This window comes from Castor canadensis, chromosome 7, assembly GCF_047511655.1.
Source record: "Castor canadensis chromosome 7, mCasCan1.hap1v2, whole genome shotgun sequence".
NCBI lineage: Eukaryota > Metazoa > Chordata > Mammalia > Rodentia > Castoridae > Castor > Castor canadensis.
In genome coordinates, this window is record NC_133392.1 from 39,123,202 (window position 1) to 39,148,513 (window position 25,312).

General features: G+C 38.7%; 1 protein-coding gene across 7 annotated transcripts in view; it reads right to left on the reverse strand.

The window, feature by feature from the left end:
• Pcgf5 (polycomb group ring finger 5) overlaps positions 1–25,312 on the reverse strand; it is a 101,946-nt gene that overhangs the window by 41,221 nt on the left and 35,413 nt on the right. For 3 of the 7 annotated variants that reach the window (XM_020183933.2, XM_074078785.1, XM_020183936.2), the window contains exon 2: positions 7,037–7,339. In XM_020183933.2, the coding sequence (XP_020039522.1) occupies positions 7,037–7,148 (112 nt within the window). In that variant the 5' untranslated portion in view covers positions 7,149–7,339. Of the gene's footprint in view, positions 1–7,036; positions 7,340–7,954; positions 8,440–9,324; positions 9,452–18,517; positions 18,688–25,312 lie in introns of those variants that run through there. The other 4 variants (XM_074078787.1, XM_020183934.2, XM_020183932.2 and 1 more) reach the window with 3 other exon arrangements.

The following is a 25,312-nucleotide window of genomic DNA, read 5'->3' on the forward strand; positions in this document are numbered from 1 at the left end:
TTTTTTTTTTTACAAGGGTAGGCTGTTCTTGTTCATAATGCTTACAGTCAAACTTTGGGTTCGACTCTTACATATACTCTATGGTTTCTAGCCTTGAAAACTTTTGCATTTTAGATTACATTCTTATTTCTCAATCCAACATTGAACTCATTCTGACTTATTTTCAGAGGTTAATATAGAAGAAAATTACACTTTTTACTTCTGTTGTCTCCTAGTTTTGTTCTTTAGTTTCTGCTGTGGTGTTATGCATGACTGTTTAAACATTTCTCACTAACTAATGCACAGTTTCAAAAGCAAAAAGAACCATGTGTATGCATACATGTATGTCACATATATCTGTATGTATGTTTGTGTGTGTATATATACGTATATATATATATATATACGTATATATATGAAGAAATTAGTGAAATGTCACAATGTATTTTTCAGGTGTGTCTGAAGTTTCCAGGACTTAAGAACTCAGCTCTGGTGCTCACTGAATTTGTTTCTTAACATTTCTGTCTTCTCTCCATGAAAAATGTTGGAATAAGAGTCTGAACCATGCTTCCCTTAAAGCTTTTTTATATCTTAGCCTTACTATTATTTTGGTCTCTGCTCAAATGGCAACTTCAAGTTCATATCCACTCACAGCATTTGTTACATACAGAACCTGAAATTACTTTCATTTCTTGCTTACTGCCTATCTTTGCTACCAGAACATAGTTTCTAGGAAAGCACAGGTTCTGCTTGTGTTTATTTCTGTGTTCCAGTGGCTAGAATGATGACTGGCCATGTAGGTACTAAAAAACATTTACTGAGCAATTAAATAATACCACATAGTAGTTAGAAGAGCTCTTGGATAGATTAAATAAAACAATGAATGGGAAACTCATGATTCCCCACAACAAACATTCAGTAAACAATAAATACCATTTTAATCTTTAATTAGCATTTAAATGACTGTATGATTAAAAAATACAAATTGGGGCCTAGTGTGATAGTGCACACCTGTAATCACAGCTACTCAGGAAGTGAAGACTTGGACAACTGTAGTTCAAGGCTAGCCTCTGCAAAAGGCTACAAGGATCCCATCTCAGCCAGTAAGCCAGGCATCGTGGCTTATGCCTATAAACCCAGCTATAAGGAAGACACAGCTAAAGGGAACATGGTACCAGGCCAGCCCTGATAAAAATGTGAGACACTATCCAAAAAATAACTAAAGGAAAAAAGGGCTGGGAGTATGGCTCAAGTGGTAGAGTGCCTGCCTAACAAGCACGAGGCCCTTAGTTCCATCCGCAATACAGCCAAAACCAAACAGCCTACCTAGTTTAAGAGATGCTAGAATTACAAATGCCTGGCCCAGAACAGTGTTTCCTGAACTTCAGTGTACCACAGAATCACCTGGAGGGCTTATTATTATAGATTGATGCCCTTGTCCCCAAAGATTCTGGTTCTGTAGGCCTACAGTGAAAGCCCAAGAATTTGCACTTCTAATAAGTTCCCAGGTGATGTTGTTATGGTGGATGCTGCTAGCCTGGAGACTGCATTTTGAAGTAGCAAATGTATGCAGCATAAGACTTTAAAACATTAACTATCAGACAGTCATGATTTCTCTGCACCTTAATTAAGTAGTCCTGTGTTTATGACACTCGTTCAAAAACAACAAAATGGTTGATAGTACATAATTTTGCCATCATACGACTGAGTTATTCTCTCATACATATTACCACATAAAATCTTCAAGTCCCTTAATTGTAACATCAACTGTATTTATCAGTGAACCTTTCTTCTTTGTATAAGTTTAAAAACAGCTGGGTGCTTCTGGCTCATGCCTGTAATCCTAACTACTCAGGAGGCAGAGATCCAGGAGGATCACAGTTCAAAGCCAGCCCAGGAGAATAGTTTGTGAGACTGTATCTTGGGAAAACCACAACACAAAAAAGGGCTGGTGGAATGGCTCAAGATATAGGCCCTGAGTTCAAACACCAGTACTGCAAAAAGAAAAAAAGAAATACAATAATTTGTTTTTCCAAGGAAGTAATTTTTAGGTAAGAGATTACTGACATCTCTGAAAGGGTAGAAAGAAGAAAATTTTCTTTTTCCTGTACTACAGAATTTCGTGACTATAACACTTTTTTTCTGAGGAAAGAATCATCAGATTTTCTACAGGGCCCTCTATCTACGAAAGGGCTAAAAACCAACGCACTTCATTTATCACATTTGAGCTTCTGGAACAAAGCTCCTTTGTCCTTAGTTTTAGTGAATGTATTTCATTTTAAGTCAACAACCTATACAACCACCAGCATATACATTACACAGCTTCAGAAGATTTCTCAAGCCTTGGTGCAACAGATAGCACATTCCTTAATCTAGGCCCATCAGTCTCTGGACCCTGAAACCCACAGGCACCTAAGTAGATTTGAGAAGATAGTTTTTCTAAATTGATAATTACTAACATTGTCTACATGCCTTTCAAATTATCTGCCACTGTGTTTGAATCTGTGAAAGGAGAAACACATAATAAAATAAGCAACTTTTAAGCCATTCATTTATTCACATAAGTTTTTATTGAGTACTCACATACCAGATATTAAGGAGAGATTGAACCCAAATCTGTGTGGGAACATGTGGATGGCACATCTTTGAGGGGATGATTTTTAAAGGCTGGCTAACTGCTAGCTGAACATAGAGGAAAAGCAGTTCATGTCAAGCAAAGTGAACAGATGAACCAAGTCTCTGCCTATGCATGTGTTAAGGGGTTGGGAAAGAAGTAGGCAGAAACTAACCTTTAACAGGTAAGCAGCTGTAATTTATCCTAAGAGCAACAAAGTACCTTTAGGAAATTTCTGGTCAAGAATGGGCTGTAGTGGCTCTGGTGAGAAGTAAGGAGGGCCTGAACATTAATAGGGGATGGAACTGAAGATACAGACTTGAGAAATATCAAAGAGAGGGGCCAGACAGGACACTGTCCATTTTGTCAGTGAGGGTAAAGAGTCACTCATGGAGCACATTTCTTGCTTGGATAACTGAGTGTTGACATCCAATTCATTCATTCTTAGTTGAGTTTCAGGTGAGTTCAAGACATCCAAGTAGGACATCCAGTAGGAGTCTAAGGCCAAGAAGAAAGGTCTAAGCCAGAAATGAAGATTTAGGAAATATCATCATAGTTATTCAAGTATCAGAATATAAAACCTTACAGAGAAAAGAAAAAGATAGTTCCAAATAATACATACATCAGAATTTCTTCCTGGCTTATGAGAAGTTTTCTTGAAGAGTGTAAGTTCCAAATTTATCTTATTGACCACTCAATTTCCAGAGACTATAAAAGTGACTGAAATGTAACTATTTATTTTAAATAATAGAATAATTATTTTTGAGAACACTTTTCATTAGATCAGGTAAAACTATCTCACCCTGATTAATCTAATAAAGCTACAACTCATTCATGTTTGAAATTTTAACTAAAAATTATATATTTATAAAACGTCTTGGCCTACATAAAGGAAGTTGGTAATGTTTGGGTCTAGTTAAAGGCATGGCTTTTGTGCCCCTCCTTTTTGCATCTCCTTGCCAAGAACCTGGAACACAGGTGCCCCACCATCTTTGCCTCCTCTTTCCTCTTGGTGGGTTTGATTTGCCCCTTTCTCTTTCTTCCATATAACTGAATGCTTCAGGCAGTCATCCTGCTCACCCTCTGGGCCCTCTTTTATATCCACAGGGCAGCCAGGCAGTATTAGCTCCAGAATTTTTTTATGAAGAATGGGGGAACAGCAATCAATCTGACTTGAGGAGAAGAAAGAAGTGAAATGTGTTTGCATAGTAATTTGAGAAAAGGCTGAAGTAACTTTGTTTATCCTTATCATAGCACAGATGATTCCTGTCTCCCACTGAAATGCCTCTCCCACCCTTTGCATCTCTACTGAAGCCAGACCAATGGCCTCTGACCCTGTCTGCGAAGACTTGGGATCTATGGCTTTAGGAATTTCAGAAACATTCTTATTCCTTCTTCTGCATTCCACTCTGCTTCAATATCCTGACACATTCCTGCTATTATATTACCCTGTTTCACTGTCATCTTTGTACTTATCAGCATTTGAATTAATTTTATACATTTCTTAAATTTATTACTCTTTCTTCACTTGATGAGATAGTTCAGAGGGCAGATTCCATGTCTGGATTGCTCACTATAGCTTCACTTATATATTTCTTACTATTATTCAGTAGGACCAACATTTTTACACTTTCTTGTAAGTTTTCATAACAAGAACTAGTGTTCATGCATTCTTTACTTAACTTGTTGTTAATGTATAGTACCATACAATTGTATTCTTTGTGCAGTTAATTTAATAAGGTATTTTCTTTATAAAGCTAGGGTCTAAATATGCTATACAGTACCACAGAATCATGTAATAGTTCTTAATTCCTGCCTTTCCCACTTGATCATTTTACTTAATTTTCACCCATTTCATTCATAGTACTATTGTATCTGTCCTACATCATACCTGAAAAGACCTGGGAAAAGAGACAAAATCCAGAGTATAACCACATATCAAAGACTCAAAAGGTTGAGGAAGGCTGCTTTATGCTGCTTTAATGCTATCCACACAGAAAAGAAATACTTTGCCAATAAGTCCCAATATTCATACAAAGTACATAGAAATCCAAGAGCCCGAGAGTACATAAAGCCTAGTGCTATGGAATCCTCATCTCCTCAGACACAGGGTTGAGTACCTGAATCCACCAACTACACTACTATTTGGAGTTCTTTGTCAATAATAAAGGCCACATTTTTGATTTATTACTGTATTTTCATCACAGTTCTACCATGGTCACTCTCTCTCAGTAAAGGGGCTGGCTGACTGTTAAAGGATCTTTCAGGTCAGAATGACTTGTACAGTTAAATTGTCATTTACCTCTTTAGGCTTTAATTGCTATTGAGAACATAAAAATAAACTAATTCTTTATACTTTTAGAATCTTTTGCTTTCTCTCCAAAAGAAGTAACATTTAATTTGGTATTCCATTTTAAAATTTTTCTTTCAGAAGGATGTACATAAAACGTGTAGTATACAGATACAAATTGGGGTATTTGTGCTTTCATCTCATTTTCAAGAGTTGGCAATTTTTGCTGGAGTGATACAAATACAAAAACAATGCACCAATTTTAGAAGCAGTAAAACAGACTGTGGGCCACGTCCAGGTACCATGCTTGGTACATAGGGAAACAAACAACAGGCTCAAGTCCCCACTGTAGTAGTAGCCTCATCTTATTGGCTTGTCCTTCAGATACATCTGTGATCCAACTGCTCTTCACCACCTCCATCTCACATCTTCTTTGCTTGGTTAAAAGTCTTACAGTCTTCCACCTGACCTACCATAATAGCTTGTAATTGACTTGCTATTCCTTGAAAGTGCCAAGTGTCTTCCCACCAAAAAGCCTGTGGACTTGCTTTTCTCTCTTGCTAGCAGACTCTTCAAATATACACAGAGCTTGTCTCTTCAATTTTCTGTTCAAATGCCATCTTTTCAGAGAGGCTGATCCTGACACTCCATAAAATAATCCTGTCTCTCTTACCTACAATCTTACTTTGTTCCACTTCATAACGTTTATTACTAACATAGCATATTTATTAGTAGCTTTCTCTACTAGAATGTAAACTTTTTAAAAAGAGCTTTTTGTCTGCCCTGAACACTTACTGTATTCTCTGTTTATAGCAGTACTTGGCGCACAGTAGGTAATCAATAAGTGTGTGTTTAATGACAGTTAATTATTAACACTTCAAGTTAAATAATGGTACAAGATGATGGCACATTAACTGTTCAAGGCATTTTTTCATTGTTACTTGCTAATTAGACAACATGAGTCAGTACTATCACAAAGGAGTACACATCAGCATCACTAGGAGAGCTTTTCCAAAACAGGTGCCCAGGCCTTACCCCAAGACCCACCACCTGTCCCCTGAGTATGTGTATGTTTACAAACAGCTTCCTATGTGATTCTATTTTTTTACTGTGGTAAAGTATATGCAACACAAAATTTGCCATTTTAACCACTTCTAAGTTACTCTGTTTTTCACCCTTTATTTAAAACCAGTGGTATGTATTTTATCAGCTGAGCAAATAGCTTTAGGAAAGGTTTACAAAAATCAACCAAACAAGCAAAACAATCTCTCAAACATCATGTTATATTAGAAAAAACATGGGCTTTTGAGCTGAATTCAAGTCTACTACTCAGGATCTGTGAGACAGGGAAAGTTATTTAAACTCTTAGTTTCCACACCTATAAAATATAGGTAATTTGTATATCTTCTCTTTCCCCTTTACATCAACTCTAAACTGCTCCAAGGTTATTATAAAGCTAAAATGAAATCAAGTTTCTATTTTGTTAGTCATTAAACTTGAACCTACTGGACTTATTTTCACTGAAATATACACTGGCAGAAAACACAAGAACTATGTATAATCCTGTCATAAGTAGCTATAAAAAGGGTTCTTCCCCTTTTGATGGGACAGGTAAGAATGAAATTTATTAGAACAGTGGCAGGCTCCTTAAAACACAGATTGCGGGGTATACTCCCAGACTTTCTCATTCAGTAAGTCTAGGGTGGGCTGGTACTCTGCATTTCTAACAAGTTCCCAGAAGATGCTGAGGTTGATGCTGCTGGTGTAAGAATCACACTTTGAGAATCAACGAGTTAAAGTATGCACAGCCTAACAAAAATCTCTGAGCAGATTAATTCCTTCAGTATAAACTTAAAAAAATATGAAACTTGAAATGGTTCACTTTTTAAAAGTCATAGTAATCAACATGCTTAGGATTTTTAGAATATTTTATAATATAAAAATCAAGTATGTATTGAAAGTCAACTAACAAAGAAATCTCATACTACTGGTATCCTACTGATAAATATTCTGAAACTTAATTCAAAGATGAAGTAATTCTTAGAATACTCTTTTTAAAATTTAAAATCTAGATTAAAAACAAGACATAACCATGTAAAGAGATATATGCAGGTTTAACTTTTGATGAGTAGATGACATAAAATAATACTTACAGGTATGGAGGCATTCTGTCACTGTCGTTGGTTTGATAAGATATCCTTTACAGATATAGCAGGTAATGTAAGGATTGAAATCTTTCACCAAGTGTTTCCTTTGGGTAGCCATTCGGGGTTAGCTGGCTTTAGTAGTTCAGACAAGGAGGGGTACTAAGTGGATGAAAGGCTGGTCCCAGGAGCTGGTGTGGTGTTTCCAACAGGATGTCCTGAGGCATGAGAACTAACATCCAGATTTATCATAAGATCACTGATCATCACTCCTTTTAGTGCTTCTTCTTTTCCATATCTGTCTCCAAATTCCTTTTAAAAAGATCAGAGAAAAACATGTCAAATTCATCATACTGTATAGCTATTAATACATTAACAGCAAGTGTTATGTGGTCCAAAATGGGTGAAGAGGTGAATAGAGCATATCCTTTCCTATACACTTAGCTTGTAAGTCTGCTATAAGTTAATTCAGAATAATAATGACGTCATCCAATCCTGGAGTCTCAACTATCACCTCAACACTAAGGACACCCAAAGCTATTAACTCCACTTTGTTAGCTTTCCTCTTTAGTAATGCATTTTAACTCTTGGCTTCACTGCTCTATTCATAGTTCCTGCCACACGTTAAAAGATCCAAAACTGAAGCCAGCATTCCTTCCTATCAAATGATCCCTATTTCCATTTTGTACTCCATATCCAGTTGACAGTCAAATGGAGTAGATGTCCTTTTCCACTCCATTCACAGCTACCCTACTTGGATATAATCAGACTCTCCATCTTATATTCTGCTATTAGGTTTATTTTATTCTATTGTATTGCATTTGGATCTACTCAAAGAATGTCAGTGTCTCCTCCTTACAAACAGAGAAAAGAAGTCTCTGTGTGTAGGCATGCCCCCACACACAGAGTTGTAAGACCTTAACATACCGTCAACACCTTTCTTCAGGTAAACTGAAGGGAGTTTTCCCCTTCCACCATCCACTCTGTAGGCACTGTCTTCAATCCAAGGAGTCCTTCTCCTTTGCTGGCATCCTCCCTAAGCTATCCCCAGTGTAATTCCTCCCTCCTTTGTTAACCCTTACTTCTCTATTACATTTTCCTTTCCTTTTGATTTATAGTTACACTCATTCTTTTATCTTCTCTATTAGACTGAAAAACTGTTACTAGAAACCAGTCATATGTAGTACAAACATAACCTGGACAATGCTACTCTCTTGTCTGTCTCGTTTTCTTCTTAACTCTAAAGTGAAAATAAGAGTGTTAGCCTCCTAGTGGAGAGGATTAAGTGAAACAACACACATAAAACCTAGCACACAGTAAAAACTGAATAAATGTTATTACTTTTTCCCATGACTTTAGCATAATTGGCTTGTACAGATTAAAAGGTTTGCAGAATTTCTCACAAGGGAGATGCCCTCTCCAAAAACACAACATGAAAAAAAAGGTGCTAACTTTTCTAAGTTCATTGTATAAACAGGAACTTTTCTGCTACCTTAGTTGTTAACCCTTGGGCAAGTATAAAGTAACCGGAAAGGTAAAAGGCATCATTCCATCGACACATAGCCATTGTGAATGCGCAGGGAATAGGTTCTGCATGTACTCATCCCATCCGGTCGGGAAATCTCGTGGAGGGTGTGACAGAAAGAAAGTAGAATTAACCAGGATACCGGGGTTCCGGCCCTTAGTTTGCATGCCCTTCTGCAAAGCATTTACTATGGGTGCCCGGGTCTCCGCTCCTCCCCACGTCGGAATTAACCGCCCCGTCTTTCCCACGTACGGGAAAGTCCTCTGACAGAGGAAATGTGGGTCCCGATCTGGCTGCATTCAGGTCCTGGGGCAGATCGCCCTGTCACCAAGACAGTTAAGGGAAGCAATTCCTCCCCGCGTCGGGCGGGGAGGGAGGAGACTTTTCTGAGTCCCGGGTCGGGACCGGGCGGCACAGACCCGATTCGTGTGGTTCGAGCGCTCGTCCGTCCGCCCGCCCGGCAGGTGCTCGGGCCCGGGCCCCGCCGATTCCCTGTCGCTCGCGCCGGGCCGGGGCTGCGCCGGGAGGAACGAGCCGCTTTTCTACGACCGGGCGCCCCCTGTGTCCGCGCTCCCCGCCGCGGAGAGCAGTGCACGGATGCAGAGCCCCCGACCCCAGTCGGCCGCCTCCGCCCCCGAACCGTTTCCCCGATTCCCCGAGAGCCGGCCGCGGCAGGTGCCTGGAGCTGCCGCTCGCGCTCAGGGCGCAAACTTGGACGGGGAGCGCGGGGCCGCCCGCGTCCGGGTTCCTCCCAAGCCCGCCCGGTACTTACCCGGCGGCTACCACCGCCGTTCCTGGCCCGCCAGCGCGCCGGCCTCCGAGCGAAGGAAAGTGAAAGAGAAACAGCGCCTGCCGCGGCCTGGCCGGTCCCTGCGCCCCGTCCGCCCTCTCTCCCTCCCTCCCTCCCCCTGCAGGCGGGAGCGCGCCGGCTCCGCGGGGCGACTCGGCTGGGGCCCGATAGGGCGCGGCGGGCCTCAGAGCCCACGGCCGGTGCCGCCTCCAAGGGCAACTCCACCCCCTTCCAACCGCCGGCCCCGCCCGCGCCACGGACGACCACGCCCACCGCCGCCCGGCCCCGCCCACCGCCGCCACGCCTGCCAGCCCGCCCGCGCTGCTCGCAGGTGCCGTGCCCCCACCCCCCGCCGCCCCGCCGCCCCGCCGCCCCGCCGCCCCGCCGCCTGCTCCGCCGCCTGCCCCGTAGCGGTGGCTTGCGTGTAGCTCATAGCTTTGGCCAAATTTTATCTCGCTTCTTTTTATCCTCGCCACCACCCCCTTCCCGGTTGTTTTCATCATAACAATGACTGGTGTATTTTTCCTGGCGGGTTTAAAAGCAACGGTCAGTATTGAGACTGAGTCACCCTGCAAAATTCTCTTCAGCTGTGTCTTTCCCAAATCAGTTACACCCGGGCAGGAGCCATCCCTTGACTTGTACCTTATTTAAAAATCACTAATGAACTTGTTACTTTATTTAGGGTGGCTCCAGTGATATATAAGTAAATGGGCTTAATTGTAATGGGGTCACTCTCATACCTTACAGAGGAGGGTATGTGGTGAAGAATTATTACTGTTTGCACGGCTCAAAACAAAAACCCAGTAATCTTTCTAGTGGACTTTGAGATCTCCATGGGACCATACATTGCAAAAAGATTAACTCAAAAGAGTGCGTCAAAGGACTTCTCAGTCTTATTCTACTACATTTCACAAACTCACAAATTTCTACTACAACCACCATTTTGCTAAATATAGTCTTTTGCTTCTTAGTAGATTACAATTCAGTAAAACTAGGATAGCAGGCAAATCAATGTAGCATTCCTTGATTCAACAAATATAAAAGAAACATTCCAAAGGGAAAGTTGCAAAGGGTAACTTTCAATCTTATATACCAAATAGGAAAATGTGTTGCAATTACATCATCCTCTCTGTTGTAGAAATCAGAGCAGGAGAGGACACAGAATTCACAATTCATTTGTTTCCTACTGATAGGAGCTACCTCTCTAGAGTGATAGATTGTGGAGATGACTCTTATTGGTAAACCAACAAATCCAACCACCACTGGTCTTGCATCTGTACAGGTGTCCAAAGATACATTCCAAATTTAAAATGCACCAAAAAGTAGACAAAGCAGTTTTTAAAACTTGATTTTATAATTACACATGTAAAGTAAACATAAGTAAAACAAATTGCCATTTTAATATCACAGCAGGAACAATACATTTTCTGAAATAGCTTTAAATAATCATATTTTATAGTACTCTGAAGAACTATTTTGCAAAACTATATATGCCAGTTTCCAAGCTGAGATCAATGTCAGTAAGACACAGCAATCACAATAAGTAAAAGAAAACAAGTTAAATGACTTTATAGCAGAAGGATAATTCTTCATGTCTTTCATCTAGATACTGAACAAATCAATGTGGCAAGTCAGCCTATATCTAGTGTCTTTAACATATGCAAGGGAAGATCAATGGTATATATCAAAACACATAAAATGACTATTTTAAATGTATTTTTAAAGAATAACAGTTCATGGAGTCCAAGGGACATGAACGTGATAGGTGATTAACAGTAATTGGAGTTAATGAGCATTCCCAAAGGAATGCTAAGAAATGAATGTGAGGGTGTATATTAAGAAGACATGTTAGCAGTGGAGGGGTGAGGGGTCACAGATATGCTACAGAGCAGTGCCTAAAGTTGGAGGTGGAGGTGGTATTACCATAATGAACTGTGTGTGTGTGTGTGTGTGTGTGTGTGTGTGTGTGTGTGTGTGTGTGTGTGTGTGTGTGTGTGTGTGTGTGTGTGTGTGTTGGGGGGAGTGTTCCAAACTTGGTAAGGAAATCTGTCCTTCGTGTTCCTAGAGAGGCAGCATGGTTCCTACTGAAATGTCCTGTGATTTTTCCTCTTTTCAGCAACCACCTCATTTTTCACACCTCAGTAAATAAAAATGCACACACTCAAAACCAAAACATAAAAAATTCAAACACTCATCTGCTTAAAAAAATAACAAAAGGGTGAGACGAAATGTTACAAAAGAGCAACTTTCCTGAACTGTATGTGTAGATTCTAAGTATTCAGGTATCAAACTTCAGATGTCCTCCTGTGCCTGTCTCTCTCTCTCTCTCTCTCTCTCTCTCTCTCTCTCTCTCTCTCTCTCTCTCTCTCTCTCTCTCCTCCTTCTCACTCCCTCCCTCCCTCCCTCTCACTCCCTCTCTCCTGGAATTGCTTTCCAGTAACTCATCTGCTATCCCTTGGTTCTGCCAGTTAGGGCAAGGAACAAACCTCGTAAGTCTCAATATGACGATGGCTCTGAAAGCACACCTCAAGTACCAGTGGGACCTTCAAGCTAATAAAGGTCTGAAACAACTGGATATACAGGAACAGCAAAAGAAGAGGCAGGATGAAAGATCCATAGCTGGAGTCTCTTCATTAATAATCTACTTTAGCCTCTTCATTTTATAGATAGAAACCAAGATCCTGAGAAGTGGCAAATTCATAACCATAGAGCAGATTTTGGTAGAGCCAAGACCCAAACAAAGGTGTCAGTTCAGTTTTACACCTCTCACTAGAGCTTGTCAAATACAAAATTTAAGGGAGGACAGGTAAAAACAAAACAAAACAACCCTACCCCCAGAGAAATGTAAAAACAAACAAAAAACAAATGGAGGAGGAGGAAAAGAGGGTGAAAAAGGGAGGAGAAGGAGAAAAAAAGAGAGGAAGAGAAGGGAAGAGAAGAAAGGGAGGACAGAATGGATGAGGGAAGGAAAGAAAAAAACTGCCTGGTAGCACTTAGGAGTGAACTAGTTCCTGGTGATTCCTATCAAAGAAGCATGGCCCCAAAGCCATAACTTGGTGCATTTGATTACTGACTCTGACTATTTCAGGGAACCACAAATGGTTCTTTATAACCCCTGGAAATATTCAGAAGCATCTGTATATGTAACAAATGCTTTCATTACATTACATTTTGCATACAGGTTTTTATTTTGGTTAAGATGGGTAGTCCTATACTGAAAAGTTCAAATTTCTTTCTTGTTTAATAACTGTCATTAGTTAGTTGATTGTAATGGTATAATTTATTTGAAAAATAGGATTATATATTTATATTTCCCTGAAATGTTAAATAAGATGGCTTTTCTCCTTATTATAAATTATTTTATATAACACAATATGCTGTTTAATCTTAATATGGAGTATTTTTAATATATAAACTACCCTCTGCAATCTAAGTCTTCTTATAGAGATTATAGAAAATATTAAAATTTTAAGATAAGTCTCCTCCTGTGTACTTATTTTATCACCATAAATGTTTCTGCTCAAAATCAATGACTGCCTAAAACCGATAATGGTGGAATTGGGGGAGGGGAATAGAAAACTTAAGGTACAATTACTTTTTCTCTTAGTGTAACCCCCCCACACTTCCCGTAATTTTCAAGGACTCCCTCTGCTTCATGTCTCTTGACTTGCCCTGTTCAGATCACTGCCATCTCCATCTTCCATTACTCACTGGACTATTATGTAGTCTCCATACCAATCACTGGCAGTCTTCTCTGCCAATCATTCTGCACAGATCATAGCTAGAGGATTGCTTCTAACTACAATTTTTATCATGTGCTCCCTGGCTTAAAAACAACAAAGATAAAGCCCAGATACTTCATAAGGCCATCCCATCCCAGATCAGATCGCTGTCACTTCTACAGCCCCTTACTTGAACTCCAGGCTCCAGCCCTAGAGAATCTCATTATGCTCTGACTACACAGATGTGTCTCCTTCCAAACGGAATACCCTGATCAAATCCCCTCCCACAACCCTTGCTAAATCTGGCCAATCCTTATTTATCCTTTAGGTAGCAGTGATTTCAAAGGTCACCTTTCTAAACACCTCAAGTCAGCTGAGAAGTTTTCTCAGTAGACACAGACTACATAGGTACATAACCATACGTACGTGTCCTCTCAGATTACCAATTACTGTCTTGGATTCTCTGAGTTAGTAGTCTAAATCTCCTACTAGAATGCAAGCCCACTGAATCTACCACCTGACCACAAATCCCTAGTACATCTGACAGCAAACAGTAGCATTCAAAAAATATTAAAAAACTGAGTAATTGCAAACATTTTAAGACATGCTGTAAAATGTTTCTTTCTTGGAGGGATTTTTACAAAGGATGGGTAAAGGCATAATAACTTCCCTCTTGAACTATTAATTAAAATCACCCCAGGGAGCAGAGCCTTATCCACAAGAAAAAATCATGGAGAAATAAACCAAGTTTAATAACAAAGTGATAAGTAATTCCAGTTGAAAAGAGTTCTATAAATGGTCAAGCAACCAGTCCTAAGTGCCATCCCTACCAGTTACAAAGACAACAAGGCACAATCCCAAAATGATAAATGGGAAAGCCAGAAAGGAAGCTAAATTAAGTCAATGTGCTAAAAATCAGTACCAATAAATAGATTAGGTATAGAAACAAGATTAGTCAAAGTAAGACTGTAAAACTAGATACATATTGTAAAGTGCTTTAAATATATTATGCTAGAAAGAGGGACTTATTTTTCTCCTTTAAGAGGCAAAAGAAATTAGTCATGTTTTCTTTACTACCATGTTACTAGTTGACTGGAGCAAGTCCCAGTCATACTGGGATAATAGAGAATGGAACTATAATAGGTGCAAACGGTAAAAAATTGAATGTATTCCAATCATCAGAGCTGTGATATTATAAAACCTATTTACAAAACTACAACTGTTGTTTTGGGAGGTGAGATTAAATTCCTGAGGTTCATGAATGGACAAATAAATGGCTTAAAGGCAGAAACTGAGAATAATCCATCAAATCTGACTGTAGATTATTCTAAATTAAGACATATTATAAAACTTTAGTGACATAAATAAACAAATAGCAGAGGTGGTAAGTTGAAGAAAATGTGCTGATTATATAGATAGCTGAGGTTTAGAAGAAAAGACCAGATTTAGATCCAGGAGAACCTGGGTTCTGTTAGGACAAGTTATTATACTCCCATCAGCTTCATTTTCTTTCTATGAAAATGGATGCTGTACTGGCATCTTAAACACTAGTCTTCAGGGAAGATTTTCTTTAATTTTTTTTTTTGGTGGGACTGGGGTTTGAACTCAGGGCCCTGTGCTTGCTAGGGAATCCCTAACTTTTGTGGAGTGGCTGAGTTTTAGGGTTGCATATTTTTGAGACAGGGTCTCTAGAACTATTTGCCTGGGCTGGATTTGAACCATGATCCTCCTAATCTCTGCCTTCTGAGTAGCTAGGGTTACAGGCTTGAGTCACTGGTGCCCAGCAATCTTACGTATTTATGTGTTGTCATAATAAACATGTAGAAGACTAAGTGAGATAGTGAAATGATAGGTGAGCAATGCTTCTCTCTCTCTGTCTCTCTCTCTGGTGGTTACTAGAGGTGAAACTCACTGCCTTCTTCTTGCTAAGCAAGCACTCTACCACTTGAGCCACACCCCCAGCCCTTTTGATTTTAATTTGATTTTCAGATAGTGTCTCATGCTTTTGTCTGACTGGACTTGGATATGATCCTTCTACCTCAGCCTCCAGGAGTTGGGATTCTAGACATGTACCACCATGCCTGGCTTATTTTTGAGATAGGGTATCCCTAACTTTTGCCCAGGCTGGCCTCAAACTTGATCCTCCTGTCTCTGCCTCCTGAATAGCTGAGATTACAGGTATGCACCATGCTTACCCCAAGAAATATTTTTCAAATTGTAAACTATGAAGCACTGTGTGAAACGAAAGGCATACGTAGTAATTTTGTGGGCCCCTGGCAGTTGAACAGTACCTAGTAATGCTGTAACCAAGTGAAAGAATGTTTATAGAATGAGGTACTCTAGACAAGGTTACTGAGTCCTAGAGCAATATAAGTAAGAGCACAATGTCAGAAAGACCTCTTTTAATCTCATAATTTATCACCCAATCTTTAAAAGCAAAGGGGGAAACCTAAACATTTCACTAAATCCAAGTTGTACAAAGGAAACTAGTTCCCATAAAAGTTTTAAAACATTAAGTTGGTTGAACACTATAGAAGTAGTATATTAAGACTTTATTTACTCCCCACCAATAAGAAGGTAGCAAAATTTTTTCTATTAAAGTGTAAATTTTCCATGTTGGGTCATAATTAATGAGCCCTTGATTGAACTATTTATTCCCAGCTCCACCAGGATTAGCAGACTCCTAAGTCGGAAGGAAGAAAGTCCAAGGAAGGGCATAAGGCTTTGGTTATGGAGTTGACCCTTTCACAGCATATTGATGGAACTGCTTTCCTGGCTGGCGGTGGAAGGCTACCAGAAGGAAGGAAAGTAGAGCTGAAGAAGGCAGCAAAGCACCAAAGAAAGATAAGACCTTTTCCTTCTTACTTCACATTTACATTTTGAACCTTCTCAAAAAGGAAGAAGAAAACCCAGCACATCTGAAAATAAAAGGTAAACTAGTATGTTCACTCTGTTTCCAACTATTCAAGCATTAGTGACCTAGGATACTGATTCATTTTTGCCCAGGTTTGTAGAAAACCAAAGAAAGAAGTAGCTTAAATGCAAGCAGAGAGACATCAGCTAGAATATAGGATAGAAATGTCTAATTCTTGACCTTTAGAATTAGCCTTACAAAAGTCTCAGAAGCTGTGATAACTTGCCCTTGACAGTTCAAGTGGAAACAGCATCTATCTTGAAGGTTACTTGTGTTGAAAGGGGTTATCTTAGCAGATTGAAAAAGGCCCTTCCAGTTATGAAACCTTTGGTAACTTATTGGTGAGAAGCCCCCCCCAAAAAGATAAATAAATAAATAAAATAAAAGCACCTACAGCAAAGCATCAAAGTTAACATGAAAATATAGAGAAAAATGGCTAACAGAGCATAAGCTCCATGAGGGAAAGGCTTTCATCATCTCTGCTGATTAGTAGGCTCAGATCTAAAACACAATAGGTTCTTGTTAAATGTTTGTTGAATGGATGAATGAGAAAATGAACAAGCAAAGAAGTGACATCAGACTTTGCAATCACGACTGCTTATGTTCAAATTCTCGCACAGCTTCTACTGTTATGTCCAGAGCAAACAATACCTGCTTTGCTTTTCTCATCACTTAAAATGGCCATTATAAAAGTACATACCACACAGAGTTTTTATGAGGATTATATGAGAGAATGCAACTAACACATTTACTGCATATTAAGCAAACAAAAGCTTGCTGAATTAACTAAGAATTTTTTTTACCTGTACTGGTCCTTGCTATTTGGGCAAAACAACAGTAAAAGGATATAATTTAAGGAGTGATGACAAATATTTAGAACAAATGCTTTCACACAGTTTGCTTGCTTTTTGGATATACCAGAGACAAAAACTAATTGCCTAACTTTGCTGAAAGGTGTTCATTTTTACCCTATAAGAATTTGAAAATGTGGTTACTTTCTAAGAGGCTAATGAGTAAAATATAAAAATCACACCTCAAATTGGTCATCTCAATATGAAATTAAGAAATGGATGTATACAGAAATGTAAAGAGTTTTATACACATTCAAAACTCCAGTTGAGTGACCTGAGTCTTAGGGAGGCAGTACGGGCTGAAATGTGATATATTTAGTAAACCTAACCATAGTCAATTACATTCTACTCTGTCTGGAAAAAGTTTATGTAAATAGAAAAAGAATGATTAGCACCACATACAGAAAAGGGAAGTTTAATGGATAAGGTCTTGGCAGTGTGTTAGCAACACTACTAGGACTGGGAGACACCTAGTTTGGCAAACATTGAGCTAGTCATCAGAGAAGTGTGTTTTAATGCTACTCAGGAGCAGTTTATTAGACCAAAATTACCATCCTCCATCTTCAGCTCTGATTCCAATGCCTACAAAATTACTTCCCGAGCATTAATTTGCCTTCCCTTATACATAAATATTGGAAACAAATGCCCCAAACTGCAAAATTAGTATTTTGTGACTACATTCCACTGAAAAAATTTAAAAATTTCCTTTTTAAAAAAAGGTAAAGAAAATCACCAGCCAATAGTAAGACCCTTGGAAAGTCACTTCATGAACCTTGAGGTATAAAATTGCTATAGATTTGGGATATATAGTATCTAAGGATCCTTTATCTTCAATTATATGGCTGTTCAATTTGGAAGTATGACCTAGATGATAAATATTTTAGACTTTGAGGGCCATATGGTTTCTGTGGCAACTGCTCAACTTTGCCCAGATACAGAAAAAGCTGCCCAAAACAATATGTAAACAATTGGATGTAGCCATGTTCCAATAAAACTTTAAAAACAGGCAGTAAGCCAGATATGAACCTTGGTCTGAGTTTATTAACTCCTGATGTAGAGAGAATATCTTCTGTGAACATGTATAGATGGTTAAGTTAGCAACTAAAATGTTTCCTGTGTCCCAGGGTTAACAACTTCTATAATTCCAATAAGCTACTGATGACAGTTTCATCAGAACATTTTAGTGCAATGTCTTAATTTAATTTTATGTTTTGTAATCCAGGAAATGAGTAAAATATGGTAGCTCAACCACAACTGATACCATCATCATCATCATCATCATCAAACATCTCGAGCTTTTTTGTTTTGTTTATTGAGACAGGGTCTCACTAGGCTAGCCTCGAACTCACAGTCCTTCTGCCTCAGTCTCTGGAGTGCTGGAATTATAGTTATGAGCTATCATGCCTGGCTAGAGCCATTTTAAAATTCCTCTCTGTAAGGGTTTGTAATAGTTTGATCTTTTTTCTATGTCACAATGAAGGAAGTCTTTTGAGAAAGAGAAAAGGAATGTTAAACAAAAATATTCTGTTCTGTTTGTCAAAGAGCAGGCTTGGCCTCACACTTCTGACTTCAAATAACCAAATAGTCCTATGATATTTAGAGAACATATTTCCCATTCTAGCTGGGATTCCAGGATGCTGACCTAAGAACAGGGCTTCAAGCAGTCAGCTATCTGCTGACATACTTACAGAGAATGCTGCAAGCTGGCCTGACCTCAGGCAGTCATGCTGGAGTGTGTTATCTGTCAACTCCAGCCTCCCCATGGCCAGCTTCAGCTGCCTGGATCCTGGGCAGAGAAGAGGCCCTGAAGGACACGATGGTGAGAGCCCACTATCCCATGGCCTTTGAAAGACAGCAGCTGCAATAAGAGAAGGCACATTCGAAAATAAGGACACTGCAGCTGTGGGAATTAGATCTGGCTTAATTAGCCTAAGGAGGAGATATGCTCTTATTTCTATGATGCTAAACAAGGAAATTTATGCTGCAGGCACCTTTCTAGGATGACTCTAATATGCAAATCAAGAAGAATCTGTAAACAGGGGGAAACAGATTTCAAAGCACTTTGCACACAAGTCACCAAGACTGAGGTCCATTTATTATCTATATTGTTGAATGATAAAAGAGGAGGCTTTGATACCAGATCATTTAAATGTTGCCATTTTAATTTACGAGATTAAGAAAACTGCCAACAAATTCAAGAAGTAAATACATGCACTCTACTCACTTATGCTTTTGAGAAGCAAATTTTCTTAAGAACTGTCGATCATGGTTCACACTTACAATGATACTTCCTAAAAATGTTAGAAGGATGATGATTATCAAAAATACTGCCAAGGAACTTGATGATTATAAACTGACAGATCACCTTATGGTATTTCCTTAAGTGTTCTTTAATTCATTTTGCCCATGAAATCTGAAGTTTTAAGTGAAACACTCATTTGTACTAGAAAAGGAAAGGGAAGACTATCTGTAATTAGAAACTGAACTTATAAGCACGAGCATAAGTACTTGCATGAAGTCTTTGTCAGTTAAAACAGCTCATGTTAGAAGTATACAGCAATAAACTAGCCATTAACAAAACCAAGTAAGTAGAATTTAGTTTTTAAAAGTCAACATTTCATGGTTTTGTTCTTTGTTCATCAGCTTCGTCATTTTAATTGCCATATTGTGGTAAGTATTACATGTTAAGTAATTGCATAGATTTATTCTAAATGCCTGTTATGAGTTGAACTGAGTGCCCTCCAACAGAAATGTTGAAGTCCTAAGGTCTGGCACTGGTGAATGTGACTTTATTCAGAAATAGGGTCTTTGAAGGTATAATCAAGTTAAGATGAGGTCAGGTCATAGTGGAGTAGTTGGCCTCCTAATTGAATAGAATTAGCATCCCTATAAGAAAAGGAGAAAGAGACAGATGAGGAGAATGCCATGTGAAGACACAGATGCAGAGAGAGAAGATGGCTATGGTATGACAGAGGCAGAGGCTGGTGCAATCGCACTGTATTACAACTGCATGGTGTAGGGAAGGGAACTTCCATCCTGGGGCATTTCCATCAGGAGGAAGGAGTATACCCCACTCCCTCTGGGTTAGAGAGTTTAGGATCATGGCTATGGGAAATGGGAATTTGTCTAGGCACATACTGGAGGATTTAAAAAACAAAATAGAGCACTGAGAACTCAGTTGACTTGTATAGCATTATTTTTAATAGTACTTGATTTGCAGACCCCATACTGGAAGAGGGGAAGCACGAATGGATGAACAGACTAGCCAGAAGCCTAGAAGACTGCAGATAAGTGTAACATAAGAATAGCTAGAAAGTTAGGGATGATTACATTGGATCTGGGGAAGACAAGGAAGGACATGGTTCCAGAGAACAGTTGATTGAATTAAACACAAAGGAAGGAGTAGTGACTATATTCATACTAATTTAATTCTCAGGTATTTAAGGCAGAATATGATTATTTTACAATCAATTTATACTGTAGTCAATTCCGGATATTCTTTTGGATCAGTTCAAAGGTACTGTATATAGATTAATGCTTATATTATATCATGGAACTAATTTGTGCTACAGATAGCCACAGTTAGTGAGATTTCTTGACACATACATACATACCTACACACATCTACACAGACCAAAGAATAGAGTTGTATTTCCTAGAACATTACAATCATGTGTAACTAGTTCATATCTTTTACATTTAATAAGGCACAAATATCAAGACTAATGAACAACTATTAATGCCAGTGAATGCAGGGCATGTTCAGAAGACTATAACATAGTTAGAAAAAGTGTTGACCTTTGGAAACAGTTAAATTGTATGTAGCAACATGATTCTACATTTAGAATGGTAATATAGACAAACAGCATGTAGGAGGTAAAACTTAAAGTGATAAATATATAGGTATGATATTATCCTTTGAGACACAGCTATAAAATTTTTCATACAGCTTCTGTCATGAAGATGGGACTGAAGTGCAATTTATTCATATCTTTATGAGGACAGAAGACATCAAGCTTAGTAAAAGTTTAAGCTTCTGGCTAAAGGAATTAAACTTACCTTTAGCTTAAACAAAATCATCCAGTTAACAGAAAGAAAAGCTTTATGGAAGAGTGTTAAACAGAATTCTTGTTTTTACAGACAGTTGTGTTCCACTTTCTTATTCACCCAAAGTATGACCCACAACAAATAGAATTAGCATGCATGAGTTATTAAAGTTAGGAACTACAATTCTTCTAGGGATATTGTAGCTATTTTCTATTTAGATTTATTCAGATTTAATTCTCTTTCTCATCCCTGTCAGCACAATAGTTTCTGGGTATACAATATAAAATATTAATCAAGAAAAGAATCAAGCAAACAAACTTCCAGTTACTTCTGGTCAAATAATTAACTTTCTCTAAGTGACCAATATTAGAATTCTTGTGGTTATTAAAGGTTATGCACAATGATGGTGACAAATCATTTCTGAATAGCTTTCAAGTATGATCATTCCTCAAATCTGTGAACTGGAGGTTTGAACTACATGGTTTGCTTAACATGTAACTCCATACCATTCCTGGCCTTCCTGTGCAGAGGTTGGAAATCATGGAGACACCTCTAGAATCAAGTCTTTAACTATAAGCAGGTGAAAGGCAACTCAACAAGGCTCAATCACCCAGTTTTGCATATCAAAATCAGCTTTCCAAAGCATAGCTCCCCCTATGTCTCACTACTGCCTAAAGCTAATATTGAAATGACCTCTACCAAGTATGGGTGCTTAGCATTTTATACAAATATGATTTCTTTTATTATTTGTACAACCCTCAGAAATAAATAAAACCAGTGTTCTCATCTTACAAATGAGGTGACCATGGCATTGAGAGCTTGCCTGAGAACGAGGACCACACCTGTCAGGATGGAAGGTGGGGATGGAACTAGGTTGTGTGCCTCAAGAATCATCCTGGTGCTGCTCAACCACATTCCAGACCATTTGCTCTGGGGCCAGCACTTTACGGCCTTTTCTCTAGTCTTTCCAACATAAAACCTCTGCTCCAAAAATTAACCAGGCTTTTCACTGTAATCTAAGCCTTTGCTTTCCTATACCCCACTACTTAGGATGCTGTCCCTCCTACCCCTTTTTTACCATCCATTAAGGCCAGTTGCAGTCCTACATCTTCCCAAACTGTTCCTTTGTCCTCTCCACCTCTCAGGAATCTCTATATTCTGAGAATTACTGGGGACCCATGTACCTGATAGGTTAACTAGCTTTGTGTCAGTATTGAAGTTTGGTGTTTATGGGGATCAGGGCCAGTGGTAAATCACTTGAGAGCAGAGACACATAGGTCTGTAAATCTTGCAGTTGCTCAATAAATGCTGGCTGAATTTACAATAACTTCTACAGCAATACAGTAAGTAAAATTAATACAGTACATTCATGGAGTAACACTCTAAGAAATCATCTCAAGACTTTCCAGGCAAAATTGAAGGTGCCATATGACTTTCTGGAATATTCTTCAACTTACCAACCAATTCCCCTAGTTAATCATATCAACTAGATATTTCTGTGTTTGGATGTACCAAGTCAGGATATGCACATATGTGTGCATAAACAGGAAGGGATTGATACTCCAGCAATGTTCAAATATAGCATATTGAGGAACTGAAGTTTGGAATCAAACTAATAATTGGGAAAGGCTGATGGAATGGGAAGTGAAAATAAAATGTACTCAGTTACCATTCTTTTTTGTTTCGGATCATGAAATTAATTATTAATTATGTGAGCCAAATAATTCCCATTCCCAAAAACACTGTTTTGGGCACTGTGAAGAATGCAGCCATACTCTTCCTGGTTTGTTTTTTAAAAATCATTTTTGAAGCAGCTACTCTAAGAATCTTTCAGTATCAGAAAGAATGAAATATTCTTCTACATTTAAATGAGAGAATAGGTGAAACATGCTCTCCAGTTTACTACTATCCAAAGAATTTATAGACATTTTTCATAGGTTAAAAACATACATAGCGATCTAGGCCGGAATCTGAAAGATTTCTGTTTTTCAGTGATTTTTTTTTTTAAAGGATAGCTCATGGGAGAGAGAAGGGGAGACCAAACAGCAGAAAACAGGTGTGCTCTAATTGGTTCCAGGTGTCTAGAACAAGAGGCACTGAGGCAGTCTTTTTGCTCTCCACAGGGACTTGGCACCCAGCCATGAGCAACCCCCAGAATACCATGACAGTGGCCTGCAGACCACAATTTCTGTGACCCCGTGCTTCTATAGCAACCACTGACCCTCTGTTGGACAATGATGCCTCACCTCAGGTGGCATCCTCCAATAAGGAAGACTTAAAGGTACCTGCTTGCTTAAGCAGCTTACTAGATTTCCAGGTTAGCTTTTAGATGTAATGCTTTCCTAGTGTGGCAAAATTAAATCCCCTTCTGTAATACAAACATTATTGAGGAAAGGAGAATAAAATTCTTAGCACCATCTTGTTATTCAATGAGCTTAGTTTATAAGTATGTGTTGTGACCAGGGGACAAATAACCAGAGCTGTTGCACTTTCTGGCACAGATGGGGGCTGTAGTAGTAGGAAGATTCTCTGCAACCAGGGAAAGGGAGTCTAACATCACTCAGCAGATCCAGCCCTCTGCAAAGAAGGGGACTAAGAGGGCAATGGGACACATGATATTACAAATCGTTTACTTCAGAAATTGATCAAGCTTTACAGAAGTCTAATCTATCTATCTAAATGCCAGAATCAGCAACGTTCACAAATGATGGAGATGAAAAGAAACAAACAGCCAGGTGCTGGTGGCTCACTACTGTAATCCTAGGTACACAGGAGGCAGACATCAGGAGGATCATGGTTTGAAGCCAGCCTGGGCAAATAGTTCATGAGACCTTATCATAATAGGTGATTTCACATGCTGAGACTGTCACTCTTTCCCTGATCCCAGAAACCAAGAGCTGAAGCCACCTCCCTGAAAGGCCAGGACATCAAGAGAAAGAGAAAGACAAAATCAAGCATGAATGTGGGGAATAAGCATTCCCGGTCATCCCAATTTCCAGAACTCAAGCAGGTAAGGCACACTTTTTCCCTCCCCATGGCTAACCAAAGATCATGCATTCTCAAAAGATTATTCTCCAAAAAGATCATTTTCTTCCACAATAATGAAGAAAATTTTACAGGATTACAAGGAGAGCAACATGTGTTTTCACTCTTCAAGACCAACCTGTAAATCTGAATAGCTTTGCTATTTCAACTGCAGTGGGCAATCAGCATTATCAAGGAACTGGACAAGAGTGCAAATCTGAGGCCCAGGGCACTTTGAGTGCAATTAAAATTGGAGAAACACCATGAATGGACTAAAATATCTTATTACTCTTTGGATTATGGATTTCTCTCCCTAGTTGCTACTGATAAATGGAGTTCATAGGCCAACTCTTGGATAATGCAAACATTACAATTAATGACAGCAATGGATTATATAATGCATTTGTTTTAAAGAAAATAATCCACAAGTCTATATTTATGAGCAAGAAATCAGGCAAATAAACACATAGGAGAGAGGAGGCTTTTCTTTACAACAGAATGCCAACTTCTCTAAGGAACAAAGGTATTATAAAATCACATTTTGCAATGATGTTATTAATTGATTTAGGCAAAAAATTTCCAGAGATTCTAAAACTATTAGGTGAAAATTGTTGGGGGAACCAGATATTGACATCACTTTATAGTCTCTTTCTACAGAGTTTCTATACTTTGTGTAATTAGAATTTACATTTTAAATTTATGAACTGCAAAGGGACAAAGTTTCCTTTACAGTGGAGATATCTGCTGAACGTTACATAAACCAAGTGACCAAATTTAAGATCTCTAGTAATGGAACAATCTTACATCATGTAGATACACTGAGGTAGTGTACTTATGAAGATACAGTATTGTCTATGTAATATTTCTGCCAAAACATCTATCTTGACTTTAATCATGGGGAAGTCTAAAATAAATTAAGCCCACATTGAGAGCCATTTTACAAAGCAAATGTGTTGTACTTTTCCCAAAGTAGTAATGTCAATGAAAGACAAAGAAAAAATTGACAAAGATTAAAGAAACATGATAACTAAATGTAATGTGGGATCCTGGGCTGTTTCCCTGATAGGAACTTCTTTGTTATTGTTAGCATTATAAAAATTGCACTTCATTGAGACAGATCTGCACATTAGATAATACTCCTGTATCAAGGCTACAGTCTCTGAATATGGCAATTGTATTTCTTTCTTGGGTGATACAAATTCAAGTATTTATAAGAATCATATCTGTAATTTATCCTTAAGTGGTTCAGTGAAAATTGTAATAATGTATATAGATATAGAGAGGTAAAGGAAACGTGGCAACATGTTAGCAAATCTAGGTAAGAGATGTCTGGGTGTTCAGTGAAATACTCTCACAACTTTTCTGCAGGCTTTGAATTTGTCAAAATATACAGTTGGAATTGGGGGGAAATA